This window comes from Micropterus salmoides, unplaced genomic scaffold (genome assembly GCF_014851395.1).
Source record: "Micropterus salmoides isolate LMB-PRFRI ecotype aquatic unplaced genomic scaffold, ASM1485139v1 Ms_hic_scaffold_7, whole genome shotgun sequence".
NCBI classification, from domain to species: domain Eukaryota; kingdom Metazoa; phylum Chordata; class Actinopteri; order Centrarchiformes; family Centrarchidae; genus Micropterus; species Micropterus salmoides.
Genome location: NW_024044459.1, coordinates 4,203,801 through 4,227,944, shown reverse-complemented (window position 1 = coordinate 4,227,944; position 24,144 = coordinate 4,203,801). Strand labels below are relative to the sequence as shown.

The 24,144-nt window shown below is 39.8% G+C and overlaps 2 protein-coding genes across 2 annotated transcripts in view; both read right to left on the bottom strand.

Annotated features, from left to right (window-relative positions):
* Window positions 1–527: 527 nt before the first annotated feature.
* Window positions 528–7,670, bottom strand: LOC119891963 (lymphotoxin-alpha-like). Its single transcript, XM_038703982.1, has 4 exons — window positions 7,006–7,670; window positions 4,429–4,459; window positions 4,239–4,298; window positions 528–3,122 (listed from the first exon to the last, which is right to left on the bottom strand). The coding sequence occupies exons 1-4, from the start codon at window positions 7,270–7,272 to the stop codon at window positions 2,704–2,706; spliced, it is 777 nt and encodes a 258-aa protein (XP_038559910.1). The 5' UTR covers window positions 7,273–7,670; the 3' UTR covers window positions 528–2,703.
* A 1,201-nt stretch (window positions 7,671–8,871) lies between these two features.
* The window catches only part of si:ch211-158d24.2 (multiple epidermal growth factor-like domains protein 9), a 45,025-nt gene continuing 29,752 nt past the window's right edge, over window positions 8,872–24,144 (bottom strand). The window contains exons 5-6 of the mRNA XM_038704322.1: window positions 19,609–19,878; window positions 8,872–10,946 (exon numbers count right to left, since the gene is read on the bottom strand). Coding sequence (XP_038560250.1) covers window positions 10,426–10,946; window positions 19,609–19,878 — 791 coding nt within the window. The 3' untranslated portion in view covers window positions 8,872–10,425. The remainder of the gene's footprint in view (window positions 10,947–19,608; window positions 19,879–24,144) is intronic.

Genomic DNA, 24,144 nt, shown 5'->3' with positions numbered 1-24,144 from the left:
CTTGGAAAGACAACAACAACTCTGAGGAATAGTCAATGAGAAAAAGCACAATCAGTAGCCACTATAGGTGGGGCAAAGTAAGAAAACTAATTCTTGAATATGATTCACTTTGATGACTAAGTGGTCATGGGTCTCCCACAATTCATCCAGTAACTGTCTGTGTTCCCTAAAGTACTACTGCTATTGCCGTAACCGGGTTGTGTCACCTTCAATAGGTGCCCTAAACAATATGAATCTTCCTTTGGTGAACAGAGAATTAATTGTCAGGACAAGAGACCATAAACATGAAAATAATGAAGTCATTTATTTTACTCTGACTAATACTTTGCTTCCCCCTTATCTCAATCAAAACTTATACTCATTGCTGGCTAGAGATAAGCTCCCCTATTTTTTAAATGTAGGGGCTGAGGGATGGCCAAAATCCCCAGTGAGCTTGTATGAAAAACATCTGGGATATGGAAAAGTGGGGTAGGACAAAAATGAACCAAAATGTTTCCTCCCCGCTGACAGATGGAAACTGCTCATTGTTTTGTCAATACAGTTTTATTTATTAACTTTTATTAAACAGTCTGCATAACACACGTGTATATATAAAACTCCATAAATCATGATAATTTCTTTAAAAGTAGGAAAAAGTCAACTTGCATAGTACCAACAGAGTAATGGGTGCCCAGCAAGCAATGAATTAAATAATGCACAATGCACCTTCTTGTACAACAGCACCTTGCATGTAAAAAATAAAACCACTTCCATATATTTTTATCAACTTACAGTGAGCCCCATTGTGAGAAAAGTCAAATTCATCCACACACCAATACATAATTGATATAATGATCCCTTAATCCATCACTGGATCTACAGCAGAGTATTCTGACATTTCTCAAGCATCCGAGCCATCACATATCACAAAGAGCTGATAAAACTGCGGTGTTCCCCACACTGCACATACTTTCAACTATTATACATTTCCAGCACATTCTGGTTTACAGGTCCGTCTCACAACAGGTGTAAAATAGTGTACAAAGCTTCCTTCCTTGGCTTGGAGAAACTGTCATATTTGACTTTGTTACACATTTAGACTGACAGCGTGTGATTCAACTGCTTACATGGACATAACATGTACAAAAACTGTGTTGGGGAACAATCTTTATTATTTGATAAACTATAACATGTTTACACATAACACAAAAATGTTATCATGGCAGCAGGACTGCGTGGGCGTGGGCTGGGTTTATGTGTGATAGTTTTCCGGTAACTCCACCATGTTTACTGCTCTTGAAGCATTCCTTGTCAAACCCACTGGCTATGGCAACGCATTATAAAGCAAGTACAAATAATAACAAAGTAATTCAGCCATCCACAGAGAGTTTTTCACTAAATCTGGACTGTTACTTCAAGTTACTGTAAGGCTGTGTACTAAATGACTAATGTTGTCCTTCAACACGAATCACATTCAGCTTTTGGGTTAAAAATATACATGGTTCTAAAAATAACCAATCACTTGACTAGTGTTACAAAGTGTTGTCAAAGTTTTCTACGAACAAATCTTTTCACAGGATGTTGCTTTTTAAATCTCATTGCAATCCAGTCATTCTGTCGTATCTCCTCCTATCTTCACAGGCCTATGTTTAATGAAGATGCTTCATGCCTGCTAACATAATGGTATGCCCAACATGTTACCAATTGATATCCCTTTATTATTTTTTTTCCCCCACAGGGTTTAACACTGACCTAATGTTAACCACTTTCAGTAACAGCTATCACAAACATGTGACCTGGTTAAAACAGTGAAAAAGACTTGCTACTTCCAACAAGGGCTACCATATTATGCAATCCTTTCAAAAGATGAAAATTTCACTGCAACAAAAAAGCTGAAATTTCTAATTAAGTCAAAAAGAACAGACAAAACAGCTAATGCTAAGACCGTACAATAACAGCACTATCTACCTGTAATCAATAATATTAACAATTATTAAGCAGGTTATCATGAGCCCTTTCATTCTCCCAAGGGAAGAAAACTTTTCTGTTCGTCTAGTGTAATATTCAGGGTACCAGATCAGATTCTTTTGGTTAATTGATCTAATTGATGATCTAACAATTAAAAAAGGCTCAGCACTATGTTCAGAATCTAGTTAATGTCTTTAAATTGCTTGCTTTGTCCAAACCACAAAGATGAATATGATCCTATTAAATTCCTCACGTATGGAAGATTTTTTCAAAATTGTGTATTTATTTTCTGACAATTAATCAACTTGTTTTTGCACTGAAGATAATAACAAACAGCTTATTTTTATTCCAAACTGAGTTATACGTTACTGCATATTGAATACAGTTGACAATGCCTATTTTGCCAAAAGGCTGTAGCGTTACAAATGTTAGGGATGTAATTGAATGAAATAAACACGCTCTTTAGAAATGTATATCATAATTAAATCATTGTTAAGGCAGCAGGATGTCTCTGCGAGTGGTTAATGATGTTAAAAACAATGCAGCTTATAACTTCAGTGAGATAAAGCAAACCTGCAGTTGAGCAGATATTAGTAGCTTCTTGCTGTTGCAAATTCATCAGTGGGTTTACACTTTTCATGAGCTGTAATAGAAAATAAAACCCATGAATCTAGTATCTTCCTGTAGGTTTCCATGGGGTTGAAAGTGCAAACAACCTCAAAATCAGATTTCTGTGAGTCTAACTGTCTCACCAGATTACTGATGCAGAAGTTCAGCACCGAAGAACACCTGGTGTTCGTTCCCAACAATAAGATCGGGTTGTGATGATATCACATGTAGTCTGCTGTTAGCCTCCAGGGAAAACAAGCCGGCAGTATAGAGGGATTTACTCCACTGTCCCTTGCCGCAAATCACTGTGTCAACTGATGACAGGAGAAGTACATCGACATTGTAATTATCCTGGATTAAAAACACCTTGTTGTGGAGTTTCAGGTTAACATGGTCACAGTTGAGGTCTTTACTCTCATAGGTGATCTGCAGGAAGACTCTGTAGATGCCATTTCTGGGCACCACTAGGTCCCCGTTGGAGTAGTTGAAACCTCCCTGACAGAAGGCATTTCCACTCTCACTCTCCCATTCAAGATATGTCCCATTGTTCGATTTGCCTTTAGGAGCTGAAAATAAGAGCAAACATTTGATTATGAATGTTTCCTCTTCTGCATCATTTCTAGATAACAAGAAATATGTCACATATTTAAGTAAAGCTGGGAACATGCTAAAGCACAGGTGGGCAATTATTTGCCATTAAAAGCTGAACGTGTGCAAGTTGTTTTTAGAACCAAACTCCACAGTGCCTGTTTGACTGATTAGCACATGCTCTAGCAGAGCGGAGGACCTAATCTGTGAAACCTGCTTATGTATTCTGTGGTTTGAATGAAATCCTGCAGACACTCTTCTTGATGTCAGTGAGTCTATTTTACCTTATAATCTAGAGCCATGACTTTCAGTACTTGTCATCAGGAAGTATTGCTGTGTACATTTTACAACCCTTAAAGTGCTTCCAACTTTTCTTACTTAACCTCTTCCTTTCCTTTGTGACTTGATTGAAATGTGCATCATTATTATATGGCCTATACAATCCTGACATTATGCTAGTTGAGATTGTGGAGTGAGAGAGAGTTAGAAAGCACACTCCACCACCATCATCATCGAAACACCAAATGAATGATAATGGGAAGAAGTCTGTTGATCTTAATACAACCCTTTTGGTTGTTTATTCATCAATTTGTAACCCATATATACGTCTGAATATCCACAAGCCTTAATCCATCTGTATATCCTAGGCTATATATGTCCCAATTCCTTCATTTGTCCTTTCTCAAACTATTCCTTTATTCCTTCAGTTTTACCATTCTACCCACTCCTTCCCTTTTACTTATCCTGACTGGGATAAATAGGTAGTAGTAAAGGAGGACAGGAAACAAGTAAAGAAAAACAAAACAGAACACACCCACCAAACAGTTCCCTAAAGTTAACACAGTAGTGTTACAGCTAGGAAAGAAATGTCATTGTTTTTCATTGATCATAAAAAAGCAAATTTTGTTCTCATGTCTTTCTGTTAATCCACTGTGCTTTGGGCAATGGAAAAAAATCTAGTGAGGTCAACTGTGAGTAATACAGTGCATCACTGAAAATCACCAGTCCGTGTGAAATGATTCACAACTCTTCCATATCCTGGCAGACTTTCACTAATGCACGTTTACATGTAATCTATGCAATGTGTGTTTTACCTGTTAGCATGGCGCTTGGATTCTTGTCGTCTTTAAGTTGTTGATGTTTGATGATGGTGTCTACCAGAGAGATTCAAAAAGTCTTGTTTAACACATTGATGAATGATTGCTTTAATAGACCATTTTTTCTATCCCAACCAGAAGTCAACATAGCCTTCAGTCTCACTAGATTATTGTACAAGATATTTACCTGACGAAAGGCGGTGAGGCTGCATCTTGGGCTGTAAGTAAACAAACACATTTTTTTATTAACTAATAGTTATGATAAATTGTAATAGTAAAACTTAAAATAGCACAGACAAAATAATACTACACTAAATGCAGTTGCAACTGCAGTAGTAATGGCTACTACATAATGGATTGTTTTACTTCATTCTAAAATATAAACTATACCCAGTTTAGGCAATTGCTAATTATACAGTCTATTATAATATTTTAACACATTACTAAACAGTTTATTTATATATTGCTACTACATTGTACAGTGTAACCACATTGAAGTAGCTAGTAGAATAGTTATATATTATTATTATAATGTATAATCTAATAATATTTATGGGAACAAACTAAGTATTAGTAGTCAATGGAACCATATCATGATCATGGCTAACACTGTTCTAGTAAACCCAAGCTGAGTTTGAGACATTGGTCACCAGATGCCTTGTTGCTGCTAGAAAAAAATGTAATGCTTCATAACCCATTAGATGCTGTTAGATAAAGGCTGATGAAAATACTACTCTAACTGGATTTGGCCAGCTAAATGGAAATCATTAAAGCCACATCCTGACAGCCCATGCCAATGAGGTGATTAAGAATATGTTTTACTCTCCTGTGAAAGGAACAGAGGTGGAAGTGTCTCTCCATATGTTAGTTATCTGCCACATGTCACAGACCATCCTGTCACTGAAACTCATCAAATCTGTTTTTTTATTTATTTTTACAAATGTTAATTTACAACTTAGTAACAACACAGTACAGTGTGAGCAGTTCCTATGAAACGAGTGAGGAACCAGGACCTGATAATTAATGAATAAACTATTGATGCATGGTAGGCCTAGTTACTACTATTGTCATGCTTATGATAAGTAGCTACAGGGTTTTTAAATTCAGCAGTAAAAACTAGTACTAAAAAGGTGCTACTTCTTAGTAACTACTTAGCATGAAGTGTCACTGAGGGCCCATAAAAAGAGTAGGCTAACTCATGATTAAGTCATGAGTAATGAATGAGTCCTTGCTGGTTTTGTGCGGCTCATCAGGTGGTTCATAGTGAATCAGGGGTTTTCTTAAGTAATCAATACCTGACGATTAGGCTAAATAATTAGCCTGTAGTCTCTCCCAGTCAGGCCTACTGATGATGAGTTCGGTAAAGTTAGAAATATATTCACAGATTCGAACTTCCGGGATCAATAGCTCGTAAGCAAAACGTGTTTAAAACACAAACAACGCCTCTTTACTATCGTAGTTAAGTAGACAAGAAGCTACAAGTACATTTTCACCTAAATGAGTCGTCCAACGAGCGGCTCAAATAACACTGGTCTCTACGTGCAGCCGGCTGTGAGACGAGTGCGCAGGGACCGTCTACAAATTGCAACGCCGAAAACACATACTGCAGAAATATTCAATAACTTCACACTTATACAATGTAGTGCCCCTAAAATCACCTTACACATTCATGATATACTACTGGTTATACTACAACACAAATACTTTTGCATACCTAATATTAGGTAGGCCTATTTTTAATATTCAATAATTAATTAATTAATAACTAAGCTGTAGTGTCTCCAAAATCACCTCACACATCACTGATATCCTGCTGGTGATACTACAACACTTAGTTTGTAGATATATATATATATAATTTATTTCTATGAACTAAGTATGAACTACTTAACTACGATAGTAAAGAGGCGTTGTTTGTGTTTTAAACACGTTTTGCTTACGAGATATTGATCCTGGAAGTTCGAATCTGTGAATATATTTCTAACTTTATGAACTCTGATGATAATCATCATCTGTTAGGCTATACATAGTCCTCCATTCTGAGTCAGCTACCTAATAACATAATGCATTACTTATCAAGTTGTTCCCGATTCGTTCCTAAGTAACTACTCACAATTTTGTGTAGCCTCCTGTACTGTAAAGTGTCACATAGCTGTGTTTGTGGGTACTAGACGCTTCTTTTCCTTTTACTGCCAATTCTTAGCCTAGTTAATAAGAGTAGGCTATTATTTGTAAACATACAGATGCAATTGTTTTAGTTTAATAATTTGAGGTGGCATAACAACACTAGGCAGCCAAGACACACTATCAGTGTGTTATTAGTGTTTCTTGATCTGGCTGCATGTTGTCACCTTTGAGCTGTGGTGCAAACACGAGCGTTTTGAGGCCCTGCAGCTACAAAGTTATGAAGCAGGGTTTTTTTTTCTTATAACACGTCATTGGACTTACTTTGCCAGAGCACTTAGGACCAAATTTAAGTAAACTTTCGTAAACACACTGCACCAGGAAATAAACCTTGACCTTAGAAAGTCTTGCCTATAACAGTCAAAGATTCTGACCGTGTAACGTTAGGCCTGCATGTTTGTTTAACCGCAAATTAAAACACCTATCGACCAGTTGCTCGCCGTTATTCTGACAGACTAGCCATTTATTATTAGAAGTAATACTTCATTTCAGTCATTTCAAAACAACATTAATTTGGTCACCCGCTGGCAACATCAGCGCCCTGCAGGTCTGGGCTTTTCATGTAGGAAATGTAGCCTACCTGGCCGTCCGATGACTGATGACTTCTTCCTCCAAGCAAAACCATGAGCAGTAAAGCCAGAGCGACTGAAAAAAGTAAAAGAAGTGCCGCAACTAAAAACCGGGCCATTCGCTGTAGTCGTGTCTCTTTCTGGCGGAGAAGTTGAATCAGTGCGTTTTGCCGGTGCAGTCCTGCCTCCACTCCGCAGCAGCAGCAGCAGCCGTCTTCCTCCATGCCGCCGGCTTCCCATTCGTGGATGAGCAGCCGTTTCCCATCCAACATCTCCATTTAAGCGTGGTGTCGCCCGACGCCCACGTTGAAAACCATTGCACTGGCAGGGAGTCTCGATTTAAGCGAGTTTCACTGAGTGTCGAGACTCAAACACCTACTTCCTCTTTCTGAGATTTTTCCCCCCCATTGTCTACTAACGTTTCATCTTCAGCAGACACAATACACAACATACCAATACCGCCAGCTGCATTGGCATGTCTCTGATGACGAAAGTAGTAAGTCAACATTCACATCAAAGTCCTTTAACTGGCCCTGCCTGCATATTTACTTCCCATTTCTGCTCTGTCACTTACCAAGTGAAAATGTCGCATTCCTCTGTAGCTGTAAGAAGTCAATAAAACTTCAGTGTGGCGTAATACAAGCCACTACAGCAAAAGTGTCTAGTCAACATATATTTCAAGAGAATATTTTGTAATATTAAGGTCGAACTGCATCAATGGAGAGGCCCCAGTCACAATGAATACGTCAATTATGTTTTGTAGGCAAGCAATAGACATTACAACATCTTATATAACAAACATACAAAACTGTCAAAAAGGAACTGGGGCAAGAGCCACACACACATCTACACTCAAAAACTCGTGATCTGTCAAATCTTTCTTTCTCAAATCTCTACTTCCCCTGTTTTCAGATGGCTTTGAGTTTGGAGAAGCATTTATCACACTGCCAAAGACAACCATAACTAACAAGTAACAAATCACAGGATAGTTCAAGCTTTACAGTTAAAATCCCCACCATGGCCTTTCCATACAGAAGATTCAACTAGGCTGTAATTAAACATTAATTATACTCTGCATGAATCATTCCATCATCACATTCCATCAAACAAACCTTGCAGCCTCTATAACTGATCATTTGTCAAATATATTTCAAATCAAACATAGTAATGTATTCTTATTTCTACATAATCCCTTTGCATTACGTAGAGATATGTGTTCACCTCTATAAAACCCATCCTCCGTGCACTTGAAGGGAACCTCATTTTTAATTTCATATGACATCAATAATGTGGAGAGCCTGCAGCAGCGACTGAGGATGGGTGATAAGGGGCAGAGTGATGAACAGGCTGCTGTAGAGAAGTGAGCAAATGCAAACATGGGAGAAATTATGAATACAGAATCAATATGGATGAGACACAATGACATACAGCAATACATCACTAATTCAAAAATGTGTTTCTTATTGCTACGTCACTGTGATGTAAATGGAAAATGGACTGTACTTGTATAACGCCTTTGCATTCTTCAACCAGCGCTTTACACTACATGTCACATTCACACACTGATGGCAGAGGCTGCCATGCTAGATGCCAAATGCTATTGTTTTATATTTGAAATTATATAATAATTGCAGAACAAGTTTCACTGTGCAGAATGATGTATGAACCATAGTCTGACACAAGAAGGCTGAAGTTTCTCTGTGCTCAATTTAAATCTCAGTTAACATGTGAACATTTAAGCAAGAGTTTGTGGTATCACAACTAGTTTGGAAGATTTTTTGTGGAAAAACTGCAACAGACTCATAACATTATTCCAAGCATGTATGTCTTCAGTGTCGGCAGTGATTTAAATTAAAGGTATGTGAGAAACACAAAGACAACAGTAAACCCATTTTTATTTGAGAGTTGAGCTTTAGGGTATTATTTACATCACTTTATTCTTTGTTTTGAGTTGTAGGTGGTGCATTTTAGTCCTGCAGCTGTTTATATGGCAAAGTCCACTGAGAATAAGAAATAAAAATAACAATACAAAAAGCTGTGGGCTGACTGCAACATCACACCCAGGAGAGTGAAAGGTTGGAGGCTTGTTGAGTGACACACACAGTATTTCTACCTGTACAATAATAGTGCTACTATTCACATTCATCTGTACAATAATCATATTTACAGTGATCACATTAGGGAAAGAGCCAGTACCTGAGGAGTTAGTTCCATAATTAGCTTTACTCATTCACCGTGGTAAAATGAAGCGCACCCAATCAATGGTAGCCTAAACAACACAGAAAACAGGGGATCCATTTTCAGGATCAGGTGTGAAGCCACTCACTGTTTTAGCTGATGCAATTTGATTGTTAATAGTAACAATGACCAGTAGGGTGAGGAGATTTTTTCATGTGCAGGCTGGTTTCACTCTATAGCAACATTATCTTTTAGACATTAAACGGTCTTATCTCACAGGACCCAACCTCTACTAAATACGAAACATTTTATAATTGGTTTGTTCAACTTTTGCTGAGGTAGGCAGCAAAGAGCAGATTAGATTACAAGTAGTTTATGGCCATTTACGTGAGTCTAGTATGATTCACTACCCTGCAGTAGCGCCAAGTGGTGAGAGTTTATAAACAGTAAGGTGTAGTTTCTTTAAAATAAACACTCCTCGTAGATACTTCAGGTGAGGCGGCACACTTTAACTAAAGACAGGAAGCTATAAAGATGAGGTCATTAAAATACTTGTACCAGCAGCTTTCACCTCCCCTTAGGACTCTATCCAAAACACACAAACTATACATGAAAACATACGGGCCAATTCAAATTACCATTCGACAGCACGTAAGATAAAACACCATGAATAAACACATCATACATGTGCAGCATTTCTCCCGAGAATGAAAAGTCAACCAATAAATAAGAACTGAATAAAAATTCATTTAACAATCATTGTCTCAGTTTAAGATCACTGTGAAAGCGATCCAATTATAACTTAAACAGTCTAAAGTCCATTTTAAAAAGATCTGAAATGCTAGGCTCCTCCACTAACCCGTGTCAGGATCATTGTTTCAGCAAACAGGTGTAAGCTTTGCACCTGTCTCACGCCATGCCAATTACCTAACTATTCTGCACAACAGCGCCCTCTGCAGGCACAACTCAAATAAAACGCTTTATTCTTTGGACCCATTTCACTGATCGCCCATTCCACACAAAATCATAATCAAAAAGGGAAAATGTTTCAAGTGGAAAGTCTGCGTCTCTTTTCCATATCTTTAAATCACATCTACTTGATCTCACTGTCAGTTTGCCAAACGTTGTGAAGTGCCACAGACCAGCAGGGTAACAACAAGCAGTCATATATGAAGGAGCTTTGGATTTGGTACTTTCCAGCAGCTTTGTGTCATCTGTAAATTTAGGTATCTAGACTAGGGATGGATGGCGTGCTAAGCTTTGTAGCAGTTGCCCTGCGTGGTGAGTGCCAGCTGGCCATTGGGCGCCACCTCGTTGGCCTCGTCCTCCAGCAGGCCCGACACGTCAGCGTTGGGGATGCTGTCGTGGTAGCTGCTGAAGCTGATGTTGTCCTCTTTCAGTTCAATGGTCCAGAAGGGAGCGTTGAGCTTGCGGTTCTGGTACTCCCGGTAGGTGTATACGCCTCCAACAAAGCCCAGCAGCAGCAGCACCACCAGAATGATGACGGCCAGGATGATGATGTTGAACTGCGTCCAGGAGACTTCCGTCAGGGCCGCTGTGGTGTTGTCAGTGGGGCTGCTCAGGCTGGTCAACAGGGCCTGGGTGGTTGCGGCAGTGCTCAGCGCAGTGCTCGTGTTGCTGCTGGACGTGGAAGCTGGGACCCCTCTCTCTGTGGCAGAGGTGAAAGTGGTGCTGGTGTTGGGCGGCGGGGGGGAAGGTGATGTGGGCGCTTCTGTTGTGGTTGTGTCTACTGGTATGGGAAGGTGTCGGGGTGCTGAGGAGAGGAAAGCATTGAAAACATTAGTAAACATTTAAAGATTTTATTTCACTACTTTGTTAAATTCACAATCCTGATAGGCCAATGCAACAAAGACCTGGAATTACTGAATAATTTACAGACTGTTGAAATCGATTTCAGATCTTGGAGGACATCTCAATTCCTAAAAAGCATCTAGAGGAGCAAAGAGAGGAGGCTTGCTGGAGGAGCTATTGGCGAGGAAACACTGGTGTATCCTTGGTGGAAGACAAACCATGGGGGCAGCAGAACTCTACAGTGTTCCTTTTGTATTTAATTCAATTCAATTTTATTTATATAGCGCCAAATCACAACAACAGTTATCTCACAGCGCTTTTCATAAAAGAGCAGGTCTAGACCGTACTCTGTGATGTTCTTTACAGAAGCCCAACAGTTCCCACCAAGAGCAGCACTAGGCGACAGAGGCAAGGAAAAACTTCCTTTTAAGAGGCAGAAACCTCGAGCAGAACCATGGCTCAGGGTGGGCGGCCATCTGCCTCGACCGGTTGGGGGTGAAGGAGAGAGAGAGAGAGAGAGAGAGAGAGAGAGAGAGAGAGAGAGAGAGAGGCTTGCTGGAGGAGCTATTGGCGAGGAAACACTGGTGTATCCTTGGTGGAAGACAAACCATGGGGGCAGCAGAACTCTGCAGTGTTCCTTTTGTATTTAGAAGTTCTATTAGTTATTTCAGATGATTTAATGACATTTCAGGTGGATATTACTGATGTTTTTATCAGTGAATGTAGGCTAAAGATGCGAGGATGCGAGATGGGTCAAAAAATTAACATTGTGATTACCAGCAGAGGGGTTGGGGGTAGGTGTGTCTGAGAGACGCAGTGCGAATTTACGCATGAGGCACAGCAGCGATTATTTAAATCTCCCAACACGCTGACAGGATTAGTCAGGATCTAATGTTAATGAATGTTGTGTGTTCTACACGCCCAAAAGGTCTCACACACAGTCTAGGTTCATACAATGAAACTGCCGTCCTCCTGATCAATCCTGAGCTTCGTCAGGGTCGTCTAAATATGTTTTAAGAAGCTAAAAGTTGAATTCTGTTTCCTCTGGAGAGTTTCCTGTCAACTTTATTACTACAGTTTTTAGTTATGTTGTTTAAATGTCCCACAATATTTGCTGTAACATTACTGCATGCATGGAAATAGGTCTATTGTATATACTGTATACCAATACACCTACCTCAGGTCATAGGTCTTATTTATTTTTTCCAGCATCCTTTGCACTATGCTCCATCACAATGTGTACATTTACACATGTATGCATGTATGTGTACCTGTATATTGTAGTGAACAACGGTGTGGATTTGTGCATTTTACATGGAATAAATTTGGAGCTACCCTAAATTCCTTTCTCCTCCCCAGAGAAGAACGGGAGGGGTCAAAGTTGCTTTCTCTAAGTGCTATCCCGACCATAAAACTGGCACCTTTTGATTCCGAAGCTGATAACGCGGGGCCTGACTGTTAAACTGACCTTATTCTTTGTTTTATTACCACATCAAAGGGATACTCCTTGTCTCACCTAAGTGTGACATTGTCCAGGACAGCTGAACTTTCAATGTAAAAGGACTGCAGTCTCCAAAGACTCAAAGCATTTAATTCAATCTTTAGTTACCTGATTACGTTTGCCTCTACTTGAGTAGTTATGTTAACTGTTGTTGCTATCGGTTGTTGATATTACTGCTGAAAAGAAAGTTACTTGTGCAGTGTTTTTATTTTCGGCAAGACACTCCTTCATCTAATGTAATCCAAGCTTTCCTCATGTAACCTGAGCTTCCCCAAGTGGACGAAATAAGTATTACATGCCCTCGTCGGAAATGCCGTTAAATGTATAAATATCCTGGCCACTAATGTGACAATTGTTTCCTGTTACCAAATGCCTAGAACAGTACAACCGTTCAACCATTGAGGTTCGATTGTGGAAAATATTTGATTATAATACGTGCAAATACATTTCTTTAGACATTAAGTTTAGAAAGGCAGTACCTTGGGAAACCTGAGACACCCCCTGGGGAACCACGCCCCAGGCAACAAAAGAGCGACACGCGACCTCGCTTCGCGCTCCTCTCTTCGCTGTTGGCTCTTCCGCTCTGCTCAGCCCTCTGGATGTTTCGGCACGCGCAGCGTGCCTCGCCAGGCAGCGCCCAGACTCGGCCAGCGAAACAAACAGGCCCTTTTGTTCGCCTGAAGCTACACACCTGAAGTGCCGCGACATCGATCTGCCTTCAGTTTGTTTAATTTCTTTATTATTTATTCTTTGTTTTTATTTTGTTTGTTAAAGTTATGAGTCCGTTAAGTTACACTGGACTAATTCAGGAGCGACCAAGTTCCATTTTAAGCCTTTTTCGTCGAGCCAACTTCACCGAGGTCAGACCAAGCCACGTGGTCTCGCCAGCTACAACGAAGGAAACCTGAAAACAGTCGAATTGCCAGACGGAGGAGGTGTTTTCAATCAGACACGGAGAACCCTGGAGAATCCCTAGCAAAAAGCCAGGATCGGCAGCTAGAGTGGGACCAGCAACAGGCCAAAAGCAGGCTGTCGACAAGCAGTAAGACTCAACACACGTTCTGTGATCAGATGTCCATTTTAACTCCTAAACTATAGCATTAGTTTACTTTCATTAGTTCTTCTATGCCCTATGAGTCAAATGCTTCCCACAACCGAACCTCCAGGCTCATTGTTCAGCAAAGTTTATGTTCCCTGTATCCAACCATCTTTTTATCACCTTAGAGAATAAATTCACTGTAATATAATCAAGAGCTGTGTGTGTTGCCTATTTATAGTTCCTGCCAAGAGAATTGACCCTTTAGATATGAGACTGACTGACTGATTTAAGATAATTGAGCGATTATTAACTAACTGATCACTAGTAATAATTGTATAATTATTCAAAACTACCTAGAGGTCCGGAGACTCTAGGATTATAACAACTCCGGTGGTGCCCTTAACGAGGAAAATTCATTAAAATGCATAACTAAAATTTTTAGGTCTGCTACAATATCATATACACCTTCAACATGTACATAATGAGTAATAGTTTACTCTTGCATCCTTTGCATTCTGATTACTGAACTATTTGTCAATATGTCTATATTGTTTTGCTCATAGTGTGTATATTAGTGTTGTCTACTCTGTAGTTTGTGTCTGATTTTATTTTATTATTATTTTCTTATTGTTTTATGGTATTATTGTATAAGTAAGCACAATTGTGAGCAATGTACAATCCTGAGTCAAATTCCTCGTATGTTTACACATACCTGGCAATAAAACTGATTCTAATTCTGATTCTATTATTTGATTGGTTTTTAAGGGGGGGACACCCCTCTGATAGAGGGGGACATGCCCCCGCCTATGGTTATAACAATAAAACTGTAACTTTACATATTCAACAATAAACCTGTAACCTGTTTGCAGCCAACGGTAATAATTAACGTGATGGCAGACAGCGTCCTAAAAATAAACACTGTTCACAAGTCAAGTCTTTTGAGGACAAGCCTCAGGTCAAGTCTGAAGTCACTGTGTGTGCGACTTAAGTCTCAAACTCAAGTCCCCATCTCTCTGACTGTTCAACGTGTTCCTACATGTCATAACGATGATAGACATGTTTCTGGATTGTTTATGATCAGTAGCCTTTATGAATAACTGGCCAGTTGGTCAACTCATCTGACAGAGATCACAGCGGCAGGCTGTCACACAACACTGGACAGATGATGCAGCTGTGCCACACGTCATGATAATTGACGTCGTTTTAAAATGACGGCTGCGAAGCAAGGATATATCATTTTGTTAAATGTCTGTTGCCTTGACTCCTCTCTCCTCGTCATTTCCTCGATTCCTCAGCTCGCTTTTCGGTTAGGGAAAGCCGTGAGGCGAGTTGGCGAGCAGAGGAATCGTGGCAGTGGCAGAGAAATGAGAAAGGACTGGTTGTTGATGTAATAGTGACACCTTGTGACAAAAAAGACAACTACATCATATTGCAGATCCACATGCTGCATTTCTCTTTTTAACAACTGTAAGCTTCTAAGTAATTACTTTCAGTCTGTTTCGTTACACAGCTGATGTCTTTGATAAGCAGCTGTGTACAGTCATATGTGAGGCAATGTCCAACTGTAAGTGATTTACTTACAATACACTTTTTCATGATTCCACACTGTTGATACTTTTCCAAGCAGAGAAGACACATGTAATTATTTAATTACCATTAATAATGGCTGCAATCCATTTACTTCACCTGTTCCAGGGACCTGATTTGCTGTGGTGAGACAAATTACACTTTACAATTGCAGAGTAACTGAACACCCCTGTGTAAGTGTGCAGGGCCTTTCAAGCCTGGGTGTTGTCACATCTTCTTTTTTAAACATTAAAACAATTAAACAGTAGCTTTGATGATAATGTAAAACATTGACATGGTCACTGATAATTGCATTACATTGCATTACAATAAGACCATAAGCTATTTACATAATCATTAGTTTCTGAGCCCTAGTAATGTGAATGCTGGCTTACTTACAGAAATGTTAGCTGCTCACATACAGCATGTGTTGCGGTCCACACATGACTTACGTGAATGACTAATCATTCATGCAGCACACCTGGACACACCACCGCTCACTGAACAGATCTCTGCCTCACTGCCACAAACAACTGTCTCCACCTGCTGGCATGTAAAGCCGTCTGCTTCCAGCGCTGTTTCAAAGACTTCTATTCCTGTCATCATCACGCATAGACCAGTAAACCGAAATGTGCACATCCCACACAGAAATATTAGTAATCTCTTAAGGATTAGGACAACTGCACCAACTCCAGCACCCAGAACAAACTCATTTAAAATGGCTCTCTTCAATGTGAGATCACTGTCAAGTAAGACTTAGTAGTAAATGATTTTATCTTGTCTGCAAATCTAGATTTTATGTTTTTAACTGAATCCTGGTTGCAGATGAATGACTATAGCCAGCTAGCTGAACTGTGTCCGCCTCAATATGATTGTTTTAGTCAACCGAGGGTCAGTGGTCATGGTGGTGGGCTAGTGAGCGTGTATAGGAAAAATTTAGTCATCAAGTACGCTGTGATGAATTTAACTCCTTTGAAGTTCTCACTCTTAAAGTTGGAGGGCTGCAACCTGTCATATTTGTTATAATTTGTCGCCCCCCAAAACCGCCTGGAGGATTTTTATCAGAACTTCCTGAATTTTTATCTACTCTGGTTTTAAATTATGACAGAATTGTTCTTTGTGGCGATTTTAATATTCATGTTGATGACCCCAACAATGTTAATGCAACTGACTTTTTAAATGTGGCCACTTCTTTTAACTTCAAACAACATGTCAAAGGGTAAACCCATAACCAGTCATTCACTGGACTTGGTTTTTACCCTGGGTGTCACTATTTCCTCTGTGGAATTAGTGGACATGACCATATCTGACCACAGATGTATTGTTTTTAGCTGCGATTCACCCGTTACCCATGCCGCCTCACCAAGCTCCGTGTGTTCTCGCTTCTCTAATGAACAAAGTGTTTTAAAGTTTTGCACATTCTTTCAGAGCCAAAGCCAACACCTGTCTGATTCCAACACCAACAATCTGGTCGATCACTTCAATCATATCTGCTTGTCGTCACTAAATATTACTGCTCCTCTAAAGGTTAGGCCTACGTCTAAAGACTGGAAAAAATCTTTTCTTTTCTTCAAGTCGGATGCGAGAACACACTATTTTTCTGAACTCATTACTACACATAAACACAATCCCAGGTTTCTGTTTAAGACTGTGGATCAGCTGGTAAACCCAACCCCTCCTTGTGCCTCAGCTGGAAGTAATGATGACTGTGAATTGTTTTTATCTTATTTTACCAATAAGGTGGTGTTAATCAGAGCCTCTATTACCCCCGCGGCCTCTTACTCAGAGGTCTCTCACCAGCAACAAGAGAGTTTTAACCAGTTTTATCCCATCGACTTGTCTGAGCTTTTAAAAACAGTATCACAAATGAGAGTGTCCTCCAGCCCACTTGATGTAATGCCTACAAAGTTTTTACTGAAAGTAATAGATTCTGTTGGGCCCCATTTGATCTCTGTTTTCAACAGCTCCCTATCTACTGGTTGTGTCCCTGATTATTTTAAAACGGCTTGCGTGAACCCACTTTTAAAGAAACCTGGTTTAGATCCCTCCCTCCATCAAAATTTTAGACCAATTTCAAAACTGCCTTTTATTGCAAAGAATCGAAAAAGAATTGTGTCCAAACAGCTGCTCACTGTACTGGAAAATAACAAATTATTTGAAAAGTTTCAGTCTGGTTTCAGGAAGTACCACAGCACTGAGACTGCCTTGCTTAAAGTCAACAATGACCTTTAAATGTCTGCTGATGAAGGCATGTGCTCAGTCCTGGTACGCCTGGACCTTAGCGCTGTCACGATCGGTGGTGTGGAGCAGGGTGGAGCAGGTTGGAGGACCCAAAAGCAGGACACAGAGCGGAGCAGGTATGGTTCAGTGGTTTAATAAACAAACAAAAGGCGAGCACACTTACAAACTGAGTGGCTGATGACAGAGTCCCAAAACAAAGGCTGTCCAACAGAAATACAAAAGGGTGAAAACCAGAATCCAAAATTGAGCAGGGTAACAAGGAGACATGGCGAGTAAGGCTGAAGACACAAGAACAAACTGCAACACTGGGTGACAACATACAATGACCCGACAAAGACAAGACAGAAACACCAGGTATATATACACACAGGGACTAACGAGCAGGGCGGGAGCAACACAGGTGAAAGACATGAGGCTAATGAGGCACAGGCAGGGAGAGAGAGAGCAGGGGAAAACAGAGACAGACATGCAGAGGGATAACTGGGGTAACAGACATGACAAGGGTTACCAAACACTAGACGACAGACAAGACAGACCCCCAAAACCCAACATACTATAAGGAAGATACTAACTAAAAAGTGCAACACAAAGAATGGCTGTCCAGCAGAGTGTGACAGTACCCCCCCCCTCAAAAGGATGGCCCCCGACGTCCTAAAACGAAACATCACAAACTAAAAACAAACAAACAAATAAACAGGTCAAGCCGGCCCAGGGTGGGCGGAGGGAGGCCAGGCGGAGGGCCAGAAAAACAAAACAAAAAGTCTCAAAGGGCCAACTACCGGCAGGGCAAGGCAGTTCAGGAGGCCGACCAAGGCGGCCAGAGGTGAACAAAAGTTCAGGGGGCAGACCCCCAAAACCTAACATACTATAAGGAAGATACTAACTAAAAAGTGCAACACAAAGAATGGCTGTCCAGCAGAGTGTGACAAGCGCTGCTTTTGACACCATTGATCACAACATCATGTTAGACAGACTGAGGCACTGGGTGGGGATCTCTGGTACTGCCTTAGAATGGTTTTCATCCTACCTGTCAAATAGGAAGTTTTGAGTGTCTGTAAACAACTATGTCTCTTCGTTCTCACCAGTTAAATATGGTGTGCCTCAGGGGTCGGTCTTAGGACCCATTTTGTTTTCCTTGTATCTGCTTCCCCTTGGACATATTATCCATAAACATGGCATTTCTTCATATTTATGCTGATGACACACAAATGTACTTGCCCATCAGATCCTCAGACCCTGGAATGCTGAGTTCACTTTCCGACTGCCTTTGTGAAGTTAAAAAATGGATGTCAAATAATTTCCTTCAGCTGAACTCAGACAAAACAGAAATCCTGGTCATTGGGTCCCAGCAGATGGCAAAACAAATATTGCCATCTGCTGGTTCCCTAGTAAATCACATTAAGCCTGTTGCAAAGAACCTTGGTGTCTGGTTTGAGTAGCACACCACAAAGCTTGTTCAATCATGTTTTTATCAACTTAGAAATATAGCAAAAATTCGATCTACGTTAACTTTTAAGGACACCAAGACCATTTTACACGCCTTCATCTCATCACGCCTGGATTATTGCAACAGCCTTTTCACCTGTTTAACCCAAAAATCTATTGATCGACTCCAGACTGTCCAGAACTCAGCTGCCAGGCTTTTAACCAGAACAAAGAAATATGACCACATTGCTCCTATTTTAGCTTCATTACACTGGCTCCCAGTATGTTTTAGAATTGACTTAAAAATTTTATTAATCACTTTTAAAGCTCTTCATGGCCTCTCGCCTTGTTATATTTCTGACCTTTTAGTCCCATACGCACCAGCACGTACCTTGAGATCCTCGGGCAGAGGTCTGTTGTCTGTTCCAGAGTCAGTGAACTCTTTTAAGTCCCTTCTTAAAACATACTTTTATAGGAGAGCCTTTCCCGATCTTATTTGACTTTATTTTATCCCTTTTATTTTATTCTATTTTACTTATTTTATATTTATCTTAAACATGTATTTTTATCTTTTCAATGTTTTCTTGCTTGTATTGTTGTCTTTGCACTTTGTAACTTGTTTTTGAAAAGTGCTCTACAAATAAAGATTATTGTTATTATTATTACTACTGGCATTTTCTGAGAACCACCATTTTAGTCTGACATATTTTTAGGCTGACATTTGTTTTAATGTACTACTCAACAGTAAGAATCTGTATATAATACTCTGGTACTTGTGTTTCAAGAAATGAAAATGTATGCAACATTAAGTATGTAATGAATTATACGTTTGATACTGTAGTTTGGTCTTACTTGGACGGGTGCAGTTATGTGCTTTGCCGTCCCCTATGAAGCCTGGAGCACAGAGCTCACACTGGGGCCCGGTGGTATTGTTGATGCAGCGGAGGCAATGGCCGGTGTCAGGGTGACAGATCTGGGCGGGGCCCTTGGGGTCTGCATTACCACTGCAGTCACATGGAACACAAGCCCCAGATGCTTTGTAGAAGCTGGCGCTGCACTCGACACACTGTGGGCCGCTGTACCGGGGAAGGCACTGGTCACACACTGGGGAGCCACTGGGATCTGCACAGGAATAGACAAAGATACACATCAGCACCTGACCATTGCTAATGATTTAGCTAAAAGGCTAGGCAAATCATAACTTCTAGGCCTTGAATATGACTTTCCAGAACACCACCAGACCTGCAGCTGTGTTTTCTTCTTGGAGTTGTAATGTTAAATATGGTGAACAGTTATTCTACCTAACGCAAAGACAGAAATTGGACAATTCACAAGTAACAAATTATAAAATTCCCTGTTCCCTAGATTATTCATCTGAAAATACCATCTGTGGAAATAAAGGCCATGTTTGTATCAGATCACAAACTCTTTACTTTTAACTGTGAATTACAGGTTACTTGTACAGTCCAATCTCCCTCTACGTATACTCTTAAATGAGCACAGTGCTTCTAATTTCTGTACTCTGTTCAATTCCCTTGTCAATGTTTTACCTGATTTCTCATACATCTATGACTTGGCCATTTTTAATTCTCTGTGTTCCTCAATCTAGCTCAAATACTGCAAAACAGCCCTGGTTAAATGACAGAATCCAAAGCTGTAAATGAGAATGCTGAAAAAGCTGAACATAGATGGAAGAGATCAGTTCCCCAGGTCCACTTTTGCAGCTATGAAAGACTTATAACTTCTTTATAATGGGATGGGGAAAGACACAAGAACACGGCATTTTCCAAATCTTGTTTCTGCTCATCGGCACAAAACTAGATTCCTGGTGATCAGTTAGTTAACCTAGCTTCTCCCTGTGCCTCTGTTAATTGTGAGAAGTTTTAAAACCACACTTTGCTGAAAAGGTAGAGTTATTAAGATCTGTGATTATCCCGAATCCTGCCTTTATAGATGTTAGATGATAGATGATAGCATCTTTGAAAAGTTCCAGTCGGGCTATTGTCAGTATCACAGCAGTGCATAGCAGACAGCCATTCTCACAGTCACTAATGACCTTTTAATGAACGCCGATGCTGGCATGTGCTCAATACTGGTGCTGCTTGAGTGTTGCCTTTGACACAATTGACAATGGCAATCCCCCCCCTGTTTGTTAAGTGTCCTTGGGTTTGTGAAAGGCGCTATATAAATCAAAGTTATTATTATTATTATTACTATTATTATTATAATTCTGTTAGACAAACGGAGGACTGGGTGGGCATAGCTAGTACTGCATTTAACTGTTTTTCATCATATTTGTATCAAGAAGCAACAGGAAGTTTTCTGTCTGTTAACAACGTCATGTCATCTTTTTCTCATGTCAATTATGGTGTGCCTCAAGGGTCAATTCTTGGACCAATTTTGTTCTCCATATACAGTATATGCCTCCCCTGGGTGACATGATCTGTAGTCATGGTGCAAGCCCACTGACCTCAGTATGCCGAGTTCCCTACAGGACTGAACTACTATTATATATGGATCTTTGGATCTATGGATATATTATGGATCTTTTCAGTCCTTGTGAACCACTGTGTAGTCTGACATCTTCGTGCAGGAGTCTCCTGTCTCTCCCCGAGTACAAGCTGAAATCAAAAGGGGACAGAGCTTTTGCCATCACGGCCCCGAGGCTCTGGAACGTACTGCCTGAGGAAATTAGGCTGTCAGAGTCCATGTCTTCTTTTAAGTCCCTAAAAATGCTATGTTTATTTCAATGGCTTACTTTCTTGTTTTATCTGTTAATGTTCCCATCCATGTCTTTGTGTCTCTGCAAAGAAGTTTAAGTGCTATATATAAATAAAGTGTGTTATTATTATTATTTTATGACTATATCTAAAATGCACCTCTCAAAACTCACCCTTAACCTCCACCTTAGTCAATATATCACAAATACTGTTGTATGTGGTAAAATAATTTTTTTTTTTTTTCTATTTTGTAAAACGTAGTTAAAACGTTCATTTATAGAATTTTGTTTGTTTTAGGAGAAATAATCCAAATATGCATGTACTTCTCTTCAATTAGACGATCCTAAATGAAACAGCTAACTTTGTGCCACTAGGTGGCTCAAGATGACAGGACATGGATCTGGGGGAGAGCCATGTTCTCTGAGTCTCCACACAGGGCTGTGTTCTTCCAGTTGTTCGCCCTGTGGAACCGAGTGGAAACACAGACACCGCTGTTATATCTCAAGATGTCATATCATACCACAGCCCTTTGCTAATACTCAGTGGGTAAGGTATCTAGACTGGCAGGGTACAGTTTTTTTGTTGGGTCATAATTACTAAACATATGTGGTATTTGAATGGTGGGTATAGATACAGGTGGGCACCGAACTAAAGGAATAACCTAAACAGATGAGGGGAGAAACAGCAAATGCTTCCATTAAGGTGGGGGGAATTTCACTGGCATAGTGTGGGTCCACGTATCCCCTTAAAGGAAAATCAATACAAAGTTATTCTGATTGATCCTGTAATTAAACATTTCTATTTTGGTGAGTGGTCTCTTCCAGGATGACAATACCTCCCTCCACATGGCACAAGTGCTCACTGAATGGTTTGATGAGTATGAAAATTATATGAATCATATGCTATGGCCCCTGCAGTCACCAGATCTCAAACCGAGACCAGCACCTATGAGAGATTTTGGAGCGACGTGTCAGACAGTTCTCTCCACCATCACCATCAAAACACCAAATTAGGGAATGTCTTTTGGAAGAATGCTGTCCATCCCTCTAGTAGAGATTCCAACACTAGGAGAATCTATGGCAAGGACCATTGATCTGGAGGCTCGCAGTGGAACAATGCCTGAGATCAAACTTTATATTGGTTTCCTATTTATTTGTCATCAATCTACACTGTTTATAGTGTATATTTTTACTTAGTTTCCTAATATCTGGTATAAGTAACTCCTGAATCCACATTAATAAGATCTAAAAAGTGAAGTGGAACAAAGGCTCAGCTGCAGTTAGAATTTATCCCAGTGCCTTATGAGGACCATCATGCCTCATGTCATTTCTAAGAGTCAGCTTTCTCCTGCAACCTCCAGTTCCTGGTAATACGATGCCATAACAAATGGGAACTACAGTATAACAGTACACTACCCTCAGCAGCACTGTGTCCCCAAGGGGAGACTTCTCAGCGATCATTTATAATGGACAAGCATCCAATATTAGCTTCCAAGATCAACTCACAAAATTTTTCCAACTTTCATTGGCTATGTTACAGTTACTTAACAGTGTGATGCCGTCCTTTTATTTTATAGTAAAATGTACATTAACAAAGAAAATAAAATGGTTATAAAAATGCATTTGAAGTAATATTAGTAGTGATTGGAGTGATAGATGTAATAGGGCAGCATTTTTTAAATAATAATAATAATAATAATATTAATAATATAGCAAATGTGATCAAAACCTTGGCTTCCAAAACTACTTGAACTTGATCCTTTACAATAGATAAACTTTGCACGAGTGTCTAGCTTGCTGCATCAAATCAGGTGCTTCATGTCTAAAGGTAAAATTAGAAAGGACAGGAATTTCTTTGCTGAATGCTGTACTTGACCCTTAAAACACATACCTCAGGTCTTAAGAGACCTGGGACCATATTACACCCAGTCTAATTCCTTCATTTTATCCATTAAGCCCCTTTTTTGGTTTTCCTAATGTTTTTCTTTAAAGGTTTAGGATTATATTATTATATATAACAGCATCATTTTCCCCCACAGAATGCAGGTAGCAGGTAACAGAAGCTAATGATGCTTTCCAGTTTGGCTTCATTTTGGGTCACTAATACTCTAAATGAATGCAAACACAAGGATGAAGACCTTCGTATTACAGTGTGGAAGAGTGAACTGTAGAGCTAGTAAATTAATTGATTAGTTGATCACCAGAAGATGAATTCTCTATCATCTACCAAGTAGCTTGATAATTGATTAACCATTTAAATGATTTTTTAATCAAAAATGCAGTGTACCGTCATACTAATGACGTTGCGGTGTTTCAGGTTATCTGTAGAGCTGAACTTGATGGATCTGATGAACCCAGTTTGTGATTGTTAACCTCTTAACGCCAATTGTTGTAAATTCGCATCACACCACTTCCATTCAGATCCAGCCGAAATAGCGTATGTATTCTCCCAATGCCTGTTTGTGCATATTCGATACATGCAAGCACTGGTTTATGCCTGTTAATTTGCATCATACCTAAATTTACCAGAAACCTAAATATATTCTATGTGCTATAGACAAATGAATAATATCCACCTAATCTGTAATGTTAAGAACCACAAATCAAGCCAGAAATCTTGGTGTAGTCATGGACTCAGACCTGAATTTGAGGAGCCACATTATGACAAT